Genomic DNA, 14,970 nt, shown 5'->3' with positions numbered 1-14,970 from the left:
AATTTTTAAAGCTTGTCCATATCCGATTTTTATCACATCTATGAATTATTCAGGGATTCAGGCATCTTAAGCGCTACACCAGTTCGGAAAGGCCTGCAAAATGGATTTGCAGTTCTGAAGCCATATGAAACTTGCAGCGTACCTTAAAAAGGTTCAATCAAATCAGTCCAGCAGTTGACTGGTGTGTGTCAACATAACACTGATACAAACGTTTGTCTTGATGTATTCAACCCAGCCAAAGGAGACCAGTCACGCAGTTAAACAGCCTTAATAGATTCTCCAGACCTCTAGAATTACATCTCCTAGAGTTCTTCTTGGTGGCAGGCCTACAGCAGGGCTTTTTCAGCACTACGACTTCAGTAACGACCTACACTTTCCATGCAATTCTACAGTTTTTAGTCCATGTTTGTTACCTACACTGACTTCTGCAGAACATGAGGCCAGTCTTGATTACGCCCTGCTGAAAGAGCATAGACGAGCCAAGCAAGTCCTAACGAATGCATTCACACAAGCTTGTCTAGTCCATGTAGAGAAACATAAACCTGCTGGCACCATGCCTAATGCCAGGCATGGCCTAGAGAGGTGTAAAGACCCCCGGCATTGAGCTGTGGAATGATTGTGCTTCATCCAATACTTCTGGGATGGGCTGGGGAGTTTGGGATGAGGTGGCTTGTAATGTATCTTACCAACAACAACAAAAAAAAATCATCAAAATGTCACTAAAAAATGTTGTAGTGACCCTCATTGCGGACAAACTGACTCCTTGTACTGGGTTCCTTGTGACATTTGTTGTGATATGATGCAACTTCTCCAGCTAGACTGGAGCGTTCATGCAGCAACAGTAGAATGCATGGGATCATGTAGTACCTATAAATAAAGTGGGCATCATGCCGAAACAGCACAACTGGCACATGTGCCAGGCGGATACTGTATCACACCCACTGTATAGACTGTGCGTGTCATGCTGCTGCGCTGTTTCTTGGTAGGTGTGCCCCGTCTCTGTCACTGGTCCTGTTTTTAGTATAGAAAAAGCTGCAGTCAACGCCATGAGGTATCAGAATGGAAGCTTTTAATTCTATAAAAGACAAGGGTTCAGAAAACAGATTTTACACATTCTACAAGACAGATCTCCTGATAACGTTACAAACTGTGTCGACTGGTGGCACACATCGTTCACATGATCTTGCTCATACCGATCACGTCTCGCCACAAACGCTGAATTTGACAAAAGCCCTTTGAGAACAATCTAAACCATAGTGCATACACAGTAGTACCGGACCCTTCATTTCACAGTAGTTTTACAAACGGTCATCAAAAATCCTGTAGACCCCAAAAGGGTCTATATGGAGAAATGTGCAAAGTTACCAAAATAGAGCTTCATAAGCTTTGGGAAAAATGGCTGAAAACTTTAAGACTCACAAAACCACCATATACAATTAAAAAAAGGTCACTGGGATTGGACTCCTGCAGCATGTCTATTCGAGCAAATCTGGGCCGTGCTTAGTAGTAATATGAATGGGTGTGTTACTCACCAGATGAGCAAGCTTTTTTCGTACATTCTAGCACTATCTAAACAATACACAATCCTGCTGAACGTGGCCCGAATTGCTCGTTGCAGAGTTCTATCTCTCTGTACAGACTACATCTACAAACATAAGAAAAAAAAAACAGCTCCCAGTTCCCTGGATCATCATAATCATCATCATCATGTCATAAAGAAACTAATAACAGCTTCTAAACAGTCTCTGGTATCAGAAGAAAATAGGACAGTGCAAATAGAAGTCTGGAATGCTTAGAGCGTTTGGAGGTCTGGAGGGGTGGGGTAGGGACAGGGTCAAGATTCTTCAGCCATAATCTGTGCTCGGCATGCCTCACGCAGCTTGGTGACTGTTGCCATTGAGAGGCTGCCAGGTTCTTTAAAAATTTTCTGAAGGAAGAAAAAAACAAATACAAAAAAAAAAAAAACACAGGTTCAGGAAATCAGCAGAAAATCTGGAGATTATGTAAGGGTCGGAATTTGTTGACATTACGGAGGATATGATGATGGAGTGGATTTGGGAACAGATAAAGGGGAGGGTGATTCTTTTCTTTATAATAAGAGAGAATATACTAATGCCACTGTAACTGTATGGAGCTTTTACTGAGCTTTTAACATGATAACAGTCTTTTGAGAAAACTGTAAGGACGTATCTGCTGGCCAAACCTCAAGAATCACAAGGGTCTATATCTACTATATTTATCATGATAAATTCCATCATAATATGCTTTTCTGAGCATCTGTGCATGTCATGGATAGTATAATTAGTCCAGGTTTAACTAGGTGAGAAGTACACTATATGGACAAAAGTACTGGGACAGCAACACATAACACAGCAGCTTTTATGATCTCCCATTCTAAATCCATAGGCATGAATATGAGATGCCCCCTGCCCAGCAGCTTTAACAGCTTCTACTCTTTTGGGAAAGCTTTCTATAAGATTTTGGAGTGTGTCTGTGGGAGGTTTTACCCAAAAAACATTTGTGAGGTGTCAGACACTGATGTTGGGCATGCTTGCATGCAGCTGCATTTGTGCTGATGGTAGTGCCAGAGTGTTTGGACCAATTCTAAAATTGCATTTTTATGCATTAAAAGTCATTACTCTGCGACCTCGCTTTTCATCTTTAGCTCTTTAGAATGACCAATTCTTTTTACTTAATGTATGTAAAGGCAGACTGCATGGCTAGGTGCTTGTACTTTATACACAAATGGACAGAACTGCCACCCTGAACAAAGTCTTTGTCTCAGCGCTTGCAACTGAATGACACTGCCCTATATCTGAGAACTGCTCTGTAGGTGTGTGCTCTGCTCTGTATATATTCAAGGCCTACCTGCATAAAAGTGTGGCAGTCCTCCACGAAGGCGCCCTTGGTGATCTGTTTGAAGCAGTCACAGATGTCTGGAAGGTTCCGCGCCTGCAGGATGAGGGCCTGGTTGTGGCGGATCAGTGTCAGCGCCACGCGGAAGAGGATCTTAGATCCTTCGTAGAACAAGCAGTCCCAGATCCGTAGAACCGTCTTGAGTAAACACGGAGAAACCAAAATAAGTCCTGCAGAATCCGACTTGTAGATTAACTTTGGAGGATCAGAGGTTCAGAACAAAAATTCTTAAGCATAAACACAAGGTTCAATCAGCCACACTAAAGCTTAAATTACTGAGTGGGTTTCTATTTACTTTCTGCTAATCTGCAAAGTCATCTGGTGCTCACGCAAAGTCACATGTGGCTCCAGACATGCTGTGGAAGTAATCCATTAAGCACAAGCATAATAGCAAAGTAACATTTCTTTCAACATTTTTTTTTGGTTTCCCAATCCCAGCTCTTCTCCTACCTCCACAGGCAGGATGTCGATGAACAGGCAGATGAACCAGCGCGACACCACCAGTGTCCACATGACATTGTGCTCAGTCATGGCCTGCCACACATCCGGCACTTTAACCTTCACCAGCTCTCCCAGAACCTCCTGATCCGTCTTCAGGCCCAACATGGCTGGTGTGTAGTAATCTACGAGATGCAGGGCATAAAAAAGCATGTCATCAAAAACCAAAGGAATACAATACTCCTCTTATCTCACATGATGTCTAAAGGTTTGTGGACACCCCTTCTAATTCCACTTTAAATTGCGCCCATTGCGGACAAAGATGTGCAAATGCACACGACACAGATTTTCTAGTCCATGTAGAGAAGTATTGCCAATAGAATAGGGTTCTCTGGAGCAGATAAACATGAACCTCTTGGCACCATTACTAATGCCAGACCCAGGCTACATAGGGTATTCTGGAATGGTAGTGCTTGATCCAACACTTCTGGGAAAAGTTGGAGATTTCAGGATGAGGTGTGTTGGTGATCATCCAATATCCTAACCTCTGACTAATGCTCTTGTTGCTAAATGCAATAAAATCATCACAGCAGTGCCTCAAAAATCTAGTAGGCAGCCTTCCCTGGAGAGTAGAGACAGTCACGCAAACAAAAATCAAGATACTCTTTATATGAGCAGGTGTACCAATACTTTTGCACATATAGTATACATAGTTTCTGAACCTGTCTATAAAAAAGGACCATAGCATATTAACCCTTATAGCTCTAGATGCTGAACATTACATTAGCATTAAGTGGAAAAATGTAAGTGTTAAAAATGGCAGGACAAAAGTCTGGGAAAGTTTAAATGTACTGCATGGCCATTACTTGCAGCATATAGGCGATATACTGTATATCTGTGGCACATATGACATATGTGACTGAAATGAGCACTGAGACCTTTAACAACTAAAACAGCTGTTACAGGAAACCAATAAGTGCGGATCTGAGGCTGGTAATATCCTGTGTGTGTGTGTGTGTGTGTGTGTGTGCTGTGTGTCTCCCTCTCCTGGGTGCGATTGGACTTTAACAGGCTTGCAGCAGATCAGAATCATGTGACCCAAGACCAGGTTTATTCATAGCTTAGGAGGAGCGGCGAGGTGCTTAGAATAACTGTGGCCACGTCACCTAGGCACACACGCTGGTCCACTGTCAAATTCATTTATAGCTACAACTCTTGTCAAAATACTCTGAGATGTACAGTAAGTTGAGACACCAACCAATTGAGTACAGACAACCACTGTAATGTCTTAACAGTGGTTTGCATTTGCTCAACCTTTAGCAGGGTGACTTGTGAAACACAGCACAATGGAGGCTTGGTAGGCTTTCAGCAGTGCATTTAACTGCATTTATTGTGACGGTCATGATTTTTTATTTTTCAAAAGTTTAACATTCTATATGTGGCAAGTTATGATTTATAGTACTTTATTAGGCTCAATCTACTCAAGCAGGGGTGTAGCTGCCCTCACTTTGAAACCAGGCAACAGCGAGCTAGGTAAGTGCTTCAGTACGCCACTGTTCCACAGTTGTACCTAACAGCTCGCCAACACCATCTAATGCTGCATAACCTGAGACAGATCTTGTGATATTACTCGTCCGCCTCAGACCACATGCTTCTTTCACTTGCAGTGATGGTTCTGTATCTCTCATCTTGTCCAGAAATGCATGTGAAAAGGGTCTCCTTTAAGGGTGGCTCAAGGCGTGAATTCCACTTCCCAAATGTAGGGGGAAGCCCAGGAGCAAAAAACACCAACTGGCATATAATGCTGCTATAAATTACATGTAGTTTAATACCAGGGCTGTGTATAAGTGAGAACCTGGCAATATTATACGCACCATGATACAGCGGTTACGACTTAATCCATTGCGATTTTGAAATACTGTAAGCAAGGCGACATATTGCAATATTTGCAATTAAATTTTAGGAAAACGATCACAGTAAAAAATAATAATAAAAAAAAACACACATATATATATATATATACAGTGAGTCCAAGAAGTATTTGATCCCTTGCTGATTTTCTTTGTTTGCCCACTAATAAAGACACTATCCTTCTGCACTTTTAATGGTAGATATATTCTAACATGGAGAGACAGAATATCAAGACAAAAATCCAGAATATAATTTTAAAGAATATATTTTAATTAATTTGTATTTCAATGAGGAAAATAAGTATTTGATCCCTCTTGCCAAACACACTCAATACTTAGTGGCAAAGCCTTTGTTTGCAAGCACAGCGGTGAGACGTTTGTTGTAGTTAACCACAAGTTTAGCACACACACCAGGGGGAATTTTGGCCCACTCTTCTTTGCAGATCCTCTCTAAATCATGAAGGTTGGTGGGCTGTCGCTTGGCAACTCTGACCTTCAGCTCCCTCCATAGATTTTCGATCGGATTGAGGTCTGGCGACTGGCTGGGCCACTCCATGACCTTAATGTGATTTTTCTTGAGCCAATCCTTTGTTGCCTTTGCTGTATGTTTAGGGTCGTTATCATGTTGGAAGACCCAACCACGGCCCATTTTCAGATCCCTGGCAGAGGGGAGGAGGTTGTCCCTCAGGATTGTGCGGTACATGGCTCCATCCATCTTCCCAGTGATGCGGTGAAGTAGCCCTGTACCCTTGGCAGAGAAACACCCCCAAAACATTATGCTTCCACCTCCATGCTTGACGGTGGGCACAGTGTTCTTGGGGTCATAGGCAGCATTTTTCTTCCTCCACACATGGCGGGTGGAGTTGAGGCCAAAAAGTTCAATTTTGGTCTCGTCTGACCACAAAACCTTCTCCCAATAACTTGGTTCATCTTTCAAATGATCATTGGCATACTTGAGGCGCGCCTCCACATGTGCTCTCTTCAGCAGGGGTACCTTTCGGGCACTGCAGGATGTGAATCCATTGTTGCGCAAAGTGTTGCCAATTGTTTCCTTGCAAACTGTGGTCCCAGCTGCCTTCAGGTCATTTGCTAACTCCTGCCGAGTGGTTGCAGGACGATTTCTGACTGTTCTCAGCATCATTGCCACCCCACGAGGCGAAATCTTCTTTGGAGCACCGGGCCGAGGTCTGTTGATTGTCATGTTATACTCTTTAAACTTTCTGATAATTGCACCAATAGTTGTTACTTTCACATCCAACACCTTACTAATCTTTTTGTAGCCCATTCCAGCTTTGTGAAGGTCAACAATTCTGACTCTGAGGTCCTGTGACAGCTCTTTGGTTTTACCCATGTTGGAGACTTGAAATCTGTGTGATCTGTCTGATTCTGTGGACAGGTGTTTTTCACACAAGTGATTAGTGAGAACAGGTGGCTTCAGGTCAGGTAACAAGTTGATTGGGAGTGTCTAACTGGTCTGTAAAAGCCAGAACTGCTAATGAATACTAAGGGATCAAATACTTATTTCACTCCATGAAATACAAATCAATTAATATATATTCCTTAGATTTATTTTCTGGATTTTCTTTTTAATATTCTGTCTCTCCATGTAAGAATACATCTACCATTAAAAGTATAGAATGATCATGTCTTTATTAGTGGGCCAACGAAGAAAATCAGCAAGGGATCAAATACTTCTTGGACTCACTGTATATATATATATATATACACACACACACACACCATCATATGCATAAATTCAAAGCAAAAGAAAATCGATATGGAAATGCAAAACAGAATATTGCAATACTTTCATATATCTATTTTTACACCCCTATTTAATACAGTGTAAAAACAATGAGGGATTGTTCTTCAGCTATTCACCCTAGACATTCATGGTTAGTGCTGTTAATAGTAGAACCTGCTGTAGTGTGCGGTCAGCTGTTTTACTAACCAGGCAGTTAAATGTTCCAAGTCCAGACTATAAGGTGTCCAAACCTTTGCAAAGGTCACACTGATGATTTAGATTTTTAGATTTTTTTAAGGTTATGAAAGACTGAGTGTCTGTCCCTTAAAAATAGCTAGTTTGATTTTACAAATGCACTTTGGACAAAGGTAGGATATTCATGAAATATGCTAATTAGATTATTTATACTTTGGTACGGTTATCAACCAACGTCTGAAAAAAGCATCAGCATCATCAGTCTATTATATTGTAAAGGCACAAACAGAAGAATCACATAAAATTACACAAACCTGGAAGTATCCTGCCTATAAGTGCCTCCATTAACCAGAAAGACTTCTCTTCATCTTTGGTGATTATGATCAGGTACCCAGCAATGAAGTTCATGCCCTGTAAAAATATCTAGAGTCAACAACCACCAGAGGCCATAATAAAAGTTGGAAATGGAAAGCTTCACTTTAGTTATACAAAGAAAGAAAGAAAAAACATTAGAGAAAACTGTGGTTACTGCATGGAACAACAGCAAGCTATGTGACAGGTGCAATGAATTTGTGAAAATATTTGCATTGGAAATCCGTTGTTAGGTGCTTCTGAAATGTTTACACTGTGAAGACGGAAAATATTGTTTCACCTTGTGCAAGAAGACGTTGGCACGCCCAGAAACCACACCAGGAACACTATAAACACCATACAATGACTGAAAGTCAGCTGTGGTGGACTTTGATCTCTGTACTATCAACTCTAGGGCTCCAAAACATTAACTTGCACTGAAAACCTTCATTAGCACTCTTAAGAGCAGGCTACGTGCCTATCATGCAGCCAACAGTGAGATTTTACTCTTACTCAGCAATGTTTTCAAGTGCGCAAAGCAAAGTTTAGACAGGAGATTCCTCAACTCTTTTACCTGACAGTACCCCACAGCCTTGTTGTGGTGCCCATAGGCTAGCAGCACATTATACAATGTTTTCTGCAGGCACGGTTCGGCTGTCTTACGGAACTGCACGTTGTCTGGGAAGGTTCTGTGCAAATCTGTAGACGAAAGAGCACAGAGGTTGGATTGTGCCATACAAACCCCAAAACACTCATAACAGTGTTGCTATTTCATACAGGGCTGTCACTATGTTGGGAAGAAACTTAACTCAATGATGATAACTCTGTCCACATGGACTGAGGACGCAGGCAAGATTCTGAATCTTAAATACCTCCTTACTGCCTGTATAGTGAACTACATAAGTCATAAACTTCAGCAATTACATGCAGATAGCACTAGATTTCAGATTTCTCCATATGAATACATGTAAATACTGTTATACTACAAATAAATAATGCTCTGTTTAGATTTAGAATTTGTGATTTCCTGACTTGCATAGTACACTACTCTGAGTATTGTGTAATATGCAATTAAACTTCCGTTTTCTTACCGCTTCTTTGTGGTGTTTTGATGTCTCTCTTTATGAGGTACTAGTTTCTTTAAAACGTCTGGATACATGTGGACGGTGCCATAGCTTTTCCAGACATGAAAACTCAAGATCAGTGGAAAAGATGACAAGCCCAGAAATCCCTGTCCGGAACCTCTTTAGAATATGAAAGGTCTGGCATATTCTTTGCAATCAGAGGCTAAAAAATTACAGGTGATACTGCTGTGATATTCATGATACCATGCCGAAAATTCTCCTTTTCAGATCGCATATCTAATTAGAAGCCAATCTAAAAACACACTGCAGGTCATTTGTGCACTACTGCCATGATAATGACATGGAGCGCTTGGACCCCGTAGATCACGACTTGACCTTACAGAGGTCATAGCATTTGCGAGTTTAACATAAAAACTAAACACCTGCTAACCAGATTTTTAATGTACACAAATAAACCACAAACACCACAAATGAACCATTTTTCACCCACTTTTAGAAAGTTATTACAGAAAGAAATGAAAATGAAAATAAAGCCAACGCTCAGGAAACGTGACCCTCTCTTCACATTTCAGTATTTCATTTCATGTTATCTTAGCCCGAGCAGCAGATTAAAAGTAGATACTATATCCGCCGGCTGGATAAATAATGACATGAGCTGCTGCTGCACTGTGTTTTATGGAGAGAAGTGATTCAACTTCAGAATTCCCCTTTCCAACATGATAAACTCCTCAAATGTACACAAATCATGTGAACGGCATACTCATCATTTAAAACTGTGAATTCTGCAGTCTGAATGTTTGTTCTCAAACCAAAGTACTTTTAAAACATGACAGGAAGCCTTTAAAATATATGATTTCAATAAAAACTAACTCTAAGGGCTGAGAGTAGAGTAATGTCTACCCACAACTGAAAATCGACATTGTTCAAACTTTATTCACATCTAGCAATCACTCTACAATTTACTTTTTAAAATCGAGCAATTCAAGCAATAGCAACAACACCCTAAATTCACCAGACATATGCCATGCTAACCTGTACGGATGGCTTCCACCAGTTTAGGGTCGTGTTGGGCCTGAAGCAATGAGTGGTAGTAGCCTGGGTTCTTATCCATCTGCTCCTGGGAGCCACTGGCTGCCATCCAGATCAAGGCTCGGTGCTCATTCGGGACTCCCTTTCGAACATAGCGTTTTACTGTGTACAAAAAAGTACAAACAGGTTCAAGGGGGGTACCTGCATGGGATCCAGTATATACCTGAAATTACTGTAAGAGCTCTATATTAAAGCTGACCAAGTAAAATGGGTTTTTAAGGTTTTTAAGTGTATTTTTTTACATGACTCTACAGAGAAGAAGCAAAAATCTACCCTTAATTTTTTAAGTGGGCACAGCTACTTTAGCACAAAAGCAACATAGCATAGCTAGTACAGCAGCGTGAGTTCATATATTAAATAGAAATGAAGGAGCTGTTGACCATTAATTCTAAGCTCAACTGGTTCTGTTCAAGGGGCTTTCATGACAAGTATGAACGAATGCATCCTGGAAAATATGGTTTAAAGGCTGCATGTGTGAACGACACAAATAATGCACTTCATCACTGTCATGTAAAACCCCGCTATTTTTGCTATTATTTGAATTTTGAATGGACCAATAGAATTACTCTAAAATTACTTGGGATAAAGTTTTGTAAAGTTGATAAAGACTTTGGCTCAATAGTGGCAACAAGCAAGATTGTCTCATGTTTTTTGTATGAGTACTTCCTAACCTTAGTCTTTAAACACCCCTATCCTGTGAGCTCCCAAACAATTTACAAAACACTTGAAACCCACAGGCTTCATTGCATCAGTGGACGGAAGTCTAGCTGTTTGATTTCTACACAGATTACACACAGATGTCAACACCTTTTGAGCACAGACCTGTATGTTTTACTGCATGTTCTTATTTTGATTAGTTCTTTCGTTTGACGTACCCAGTGCTGTTAGGCATCACTGCTCCAACACAATGGTTCCCAGTCCCAAGCCTGGGGCACTGCTTGATATGCCTGACTCAGCTCATGAGCTACTTACAAAGTCCTGAGTAAGCTGGGTCAGGTGTGTCAGCCAAAGCACATCAATATGTTAGACTAGAACTGACAACAACAAAGAGTTAATGCACCAGTTTTAATTTGGACTGTGTCTAGTGATTGGTTTCCCCATTAGGTCCTGTTGTAATGTCACTTGCTTGCTGCATCATTGGCTTTTTCCACTGGCTTGTTTAGCTTTGTGTCGTTGTACAGCTAAAGTGTACTTACCCTTTAGATTCTTCTCAACTCGACTCCTCCCCTGCAGCAGTTTTGACCATTTGATGGACCTTCTGGTAAGTACGGCCAAGTACTCGGACATAAGCTCTTCATAAGATTCATAGTCAAAATCGTCAGATCTCTCAAATCCATACGGGTCCACACTATGAAGAAACGGACATGAGCAAGACAATGTGGGGGGGGCAAACCCACTATTCAAGCTTTGTTTTTATATATCTACACTGAAAAAGAAGCAACAGGTTTAGTGTAGTTAACTGATTTTTATTTGATTTAAAAATAAAAACTAAACTGTTTTCTGGCTGATTTGTAATAGCACAATTCTTGCCCCAAATTCTTACATTCCTAGCATCAATATTCAACGTGCCACAATCATTAACAACAACACTGCTTTTGACAGATGGCATATCAGATGTGATGGGCATTGCAATCAGGCCAATATCAGCAAAAAATCCTGGATTAGACAATGAAGTCTGAAATGATATTACACTGTGTGAGTGTGTGCTACATTAGCTGTGTGTTGCTTCCTGTGTGGTAGTTCAGTGTTTGAGTGGTTTGAGCCAGACAGTCTACTTTTAGTAAAGTGATTCAATTACTTACCACCGTGTTAGGAGAAGAAATATCAGACTGGTATCTGGATCGACCGATTCTCAAAATGTATAATTATTAGCAGCAAAACAGGAAAATGTGGGTTTCTGCAATCTGTACTGCTTATGCTAAAATGTATTTATACTGTATTTACGACTTTTAAAAACGACAGAATCATTCCAGATGAAAATGACCAATTCTGATGGTAATCCCTTAAATTAGCACCCCAGGTGAAGACAATCCACCTCGATTAGGGGCAGAAAATGAAAGCGATGTCCGGTATCAAACCAGGCAGCTTGAGACGAAGGCTGTGCTGCTTCAAGGACACTTGGGAACATGGAGAAACCAAATAAAGGACGGACGGACAAAATAGTGAGCACACATTAAATAAAAAAGGTTGTATCATGATACAGTGTGTCTGTTTCTCGCTCACTTTCTTACTCAACCACCCTTGGGTGCACACATTCGCTGTATATTAGTACTTTATTACAATGGAAAGTACCCATGTAGGAAAACCCTTTAATCTGCAGTGGTTGAGGGTGCATTTAGTAATTCACGCTTTAATTCAGTTACACACCGCACTTTTACCATCATTTAAATATCACTGTCATCATTATTATTATGTTCTGCCGGCCGTTTTGCTACCAACAGTAAGCAGCGAGCAGAACACAAGCGCTTTCAATGGAAAGAATAATAAACAGTCACCACCACCCCCCCCCCCCCCCCCCATGCACCTGTTTTCTTGCACAGGTACTACCAGGTAGCCTGCACTAAACGGCTGTTACGCAACAGGATCAGTGTCCAGCCAGAGCCTTCTAGGAGGTCGAATGGAAAAAGATCCTAAGTTAGAGTTAAAAGCATTCCCTTCAGCACAAAGTAACAAGATCAAGCAGCTACAGGGCACAGCGAAAACACAGAGCTGGCAATTCTGCCGGGACTCCGAAAAGGGCCTGTTTTTAATAATGAAGATCCCGTGACACACAAGCTGCCCTGGGCACTCCAGGAAAAAGAGAAGTGCAGTACTGAGAGCGTGCAAAAGCTGCGAGCCTCAGTGGTTTAGGGTGTGAAGTCGGCTGTGGGCCTGAGAGGTGCATTGTTGTAGTCTTTAAGTTTCAGTGGTGTAGGACTGGAGCCTATGTGAATTGCAGTTGTTGTTTTGGGTTTTTTTTTTGGGGGGGGGGCATCTAGGTTTGTACTTTAGTTAACTAGTGTTAGTGGTGTCAGGAATGAGACTGCAAGTTTCAGCGCTGTCTGGGTCCAAGTGAGTTGTTTGAGTGGGGTCATTTTTGTGTTAGGGACGCACCAAAATGGGAGTTGCAGGCTGATGCCCATATCCAACAATTTATCCAACAACTTATCCAACAATTTATTGCACTGATGGTTAGAAAATGTAGAAACTGGGACTGAATCCACCTGGATCAGCATTACAGAGAAATGCATGTAGTCAAATGCAGATATTTAAATTACAGTAGCTCAGCCTCACCCAAACACTGGGCTCTTCCTGGGTCCAACAAATACATCATCAAATCCTGCTTTAAAATATCAGTTAAATCGAAACATACGTCCGACACTGCACATTTTAAAGCATTCCCGGGTTTTACTGCTGCAGTTTTATGGGTGAAGGAGTGAAGTTGCGTGTTTTAGGCGTGTTGCAGTGGTGTCAATCAAATCAATAAGGATGCACTGTAAGCGGGCTGCGCTTTCTGGGCTGAGTTTCAGTGAAGTAGTGCCGTTACTGTTAACACTAAGCAGATCTGCTGATCTCCTTTTATCATTCACTCGTGTTCTTCGGCTTCTGTACTCAAATTTCCCTCTGGGATTCATTACATACATCTATCCCAATGTCTGTCTGTCTGTCTGTTGATCCATCTACCCATCAATCCATCTGTCTGCCTGCCTATCTATGCATCTCCATCTATCTATACCTGTCAATCCATCTGTTTGCCCATCTATCATCTGGTTGTGAACCTATCTGCCTCTCTGTTTATTCAGTTTATTCATATCTGTAAATCTATGTCTACCCATCTGTCTGTCTCTATCTGGCTGGCTATCTATTCTTGCCTATCTATCTATCTACCTACCTATCTGTCTGTAAATCTGTCTAGCAACCTATATCTCTATATCTGTAAATCTACTCATCTTTCCATCTGTAGATCTACCTGTCTGTCTGTCTGTCTATCCATCAAAGTATCTGACAATGTGTCTGCCAATCTATCTACCTGTAATCCGTCTGTATCCCTCCATCAGTCCATCTATCTGTCTGTTAAGCTCCATGTCAGTAACTCTTCAGCATGGGGCAGTTTTTGTTGTGATGGTGGTGTTTATTAATTAATTAATTAATTTATTTATTTATTTATTTATTTGGGGGGGGGGTAGAGGGGGGTTCTATAGAAATCCATAAGCACTAGTTTCTACACTACCTGGGAACTCTCTCCTTGGCTGTGCTCGGCACATTGATGCGGAGCTGCGGCTGTGGTGCGGAGCCTGTCCCGTTCTCGGTGTCCCTCTTCTTCTTCTTGTCCATGCTGAGGTCCAGTTTAGCCGCAGGTCCTCGCCCACGCTCCCCCCCTCATACTCACTCCGACCGTCTGCGGGTGAAGTTCTCGCGCGGGCTCCCGAGCTGCGGTAATCCGCTCGTGGTGTCCAGTGCCATGAAGCGAGACAAGCAGCAGTCCGGAGAGGGAGACACGACGCCTCAGCACATTAAACACGGGTTAGTAAACGTCCCAGGCACCCTGGAGCACACCGAAAACCCCTCCAAAGGATTGTTTTGAAGGTCTCTTCCTCCCCACGGTGTTTGGTAGCTAGTTAACTTTAGCTATAGCTGTCCCGGGGTAGCCGACATCAGCCGGTGCACTATCAGCACTTCTAGATAGATGGTTTAGCCAACACTTCACCCGCCCGAGCTGCGTTCATTACAGCCCAAGTGTCGAAGCATCTAATCCCAGCCTATCCCTCCGTCCTCATCCTCCACAGACGTACCCGAGGCTCTCCCTGTCGCTCCTCACTCTTTCCACACTGCCACAAACACACTCGTTAATTTCTCTCGGGAGCTCAAGGGCAGACGTCAATCAAAGCCTAAACCACGCCCCCGAGCCCTTATGGCCACACAGCGCCCCCGCGGCAAGGCAATGGCTGCGTCCAGACCCGCACACACACTGAACACCACTCCACCACCATGACATGTAGTAGTCGAAGCCTGTGAGTTTTACCCAACCACTCCAGGTGTTGTACTCCAGAAGGGCAGGACTACACTACAGCTGCTTGTGTCATTTCCCCACGGTAATGCAGGGGGATGAAGGTGTTTATGCCATATGCAAGGCTAGCAGCTCCCCATAGTACTACTACTTCTACTACTACAGCTGCCTGTGTGTCCTACTTGGAAGGCTGTGTAATCGCCATAGAGCTGCTGTGAGCCAAACTACGACGGTGTTTGATGCTAATCCTCCAAA

The 14,970-nt window shown here is 42.2% G+C and overlaps 1 protein-coding gene across 1 annotated transcript; it reads right to left on the bottom strand.

The window, feature by feature from the left end:
- Positions 1 to 1,052: 1,052 nt before the first annotated feature.
- On the bottom strand, positions 1,053 to 14,527 carry grtp1a (growth hormone regulated TBC protein 1a). Its single transcript, XM_072657762.1, has 8 exons — positions 13,939 to 14,527; positions 10,925 to 11,076; positions 9,672 to 9,830; positions 8,129 to 8,253; positions 7,518 to 7,614; positions 3,367 to 3,539; positions 2,869 to 3,054; positions 1,053 to 1,927 (listed from the first exon to the last, which is right to left on the bottom strand). Exons 1-8 carry the CDS (start codon positions 14,040 to 14,042, stop codon positions 1,835 to 1,837), a joined length of 1,089 nt encoding a protein of 362 aa, XP_072513863.1. The 5' UTR covers positions 14,043 to 14,527; the 3' UTR covers positions 1,053 to 1,834.
- Between the last annotated feature and the right edge of the window lie 443 nt (positions 14,528 to 14,970).

Source organism: Salminus brasiliensis, chromosome 15, assembly GCF_030463535.1.
Source record: "Salminus brasiliensis chromosome 15, fSalBra1.hap2, whole genome shotgun sequence".
NCBI classification, from domain to species: Eukaryota; Metazoa; Chordata; class Actinopteri; order Characiformes; family Bryconidae; genus Salminus; species Salminus brasiliensis.
Note: the sequence above shows the minus strand (reverse complement) of the source record. Positions and strands in the feature narration are given on the sequence as shown.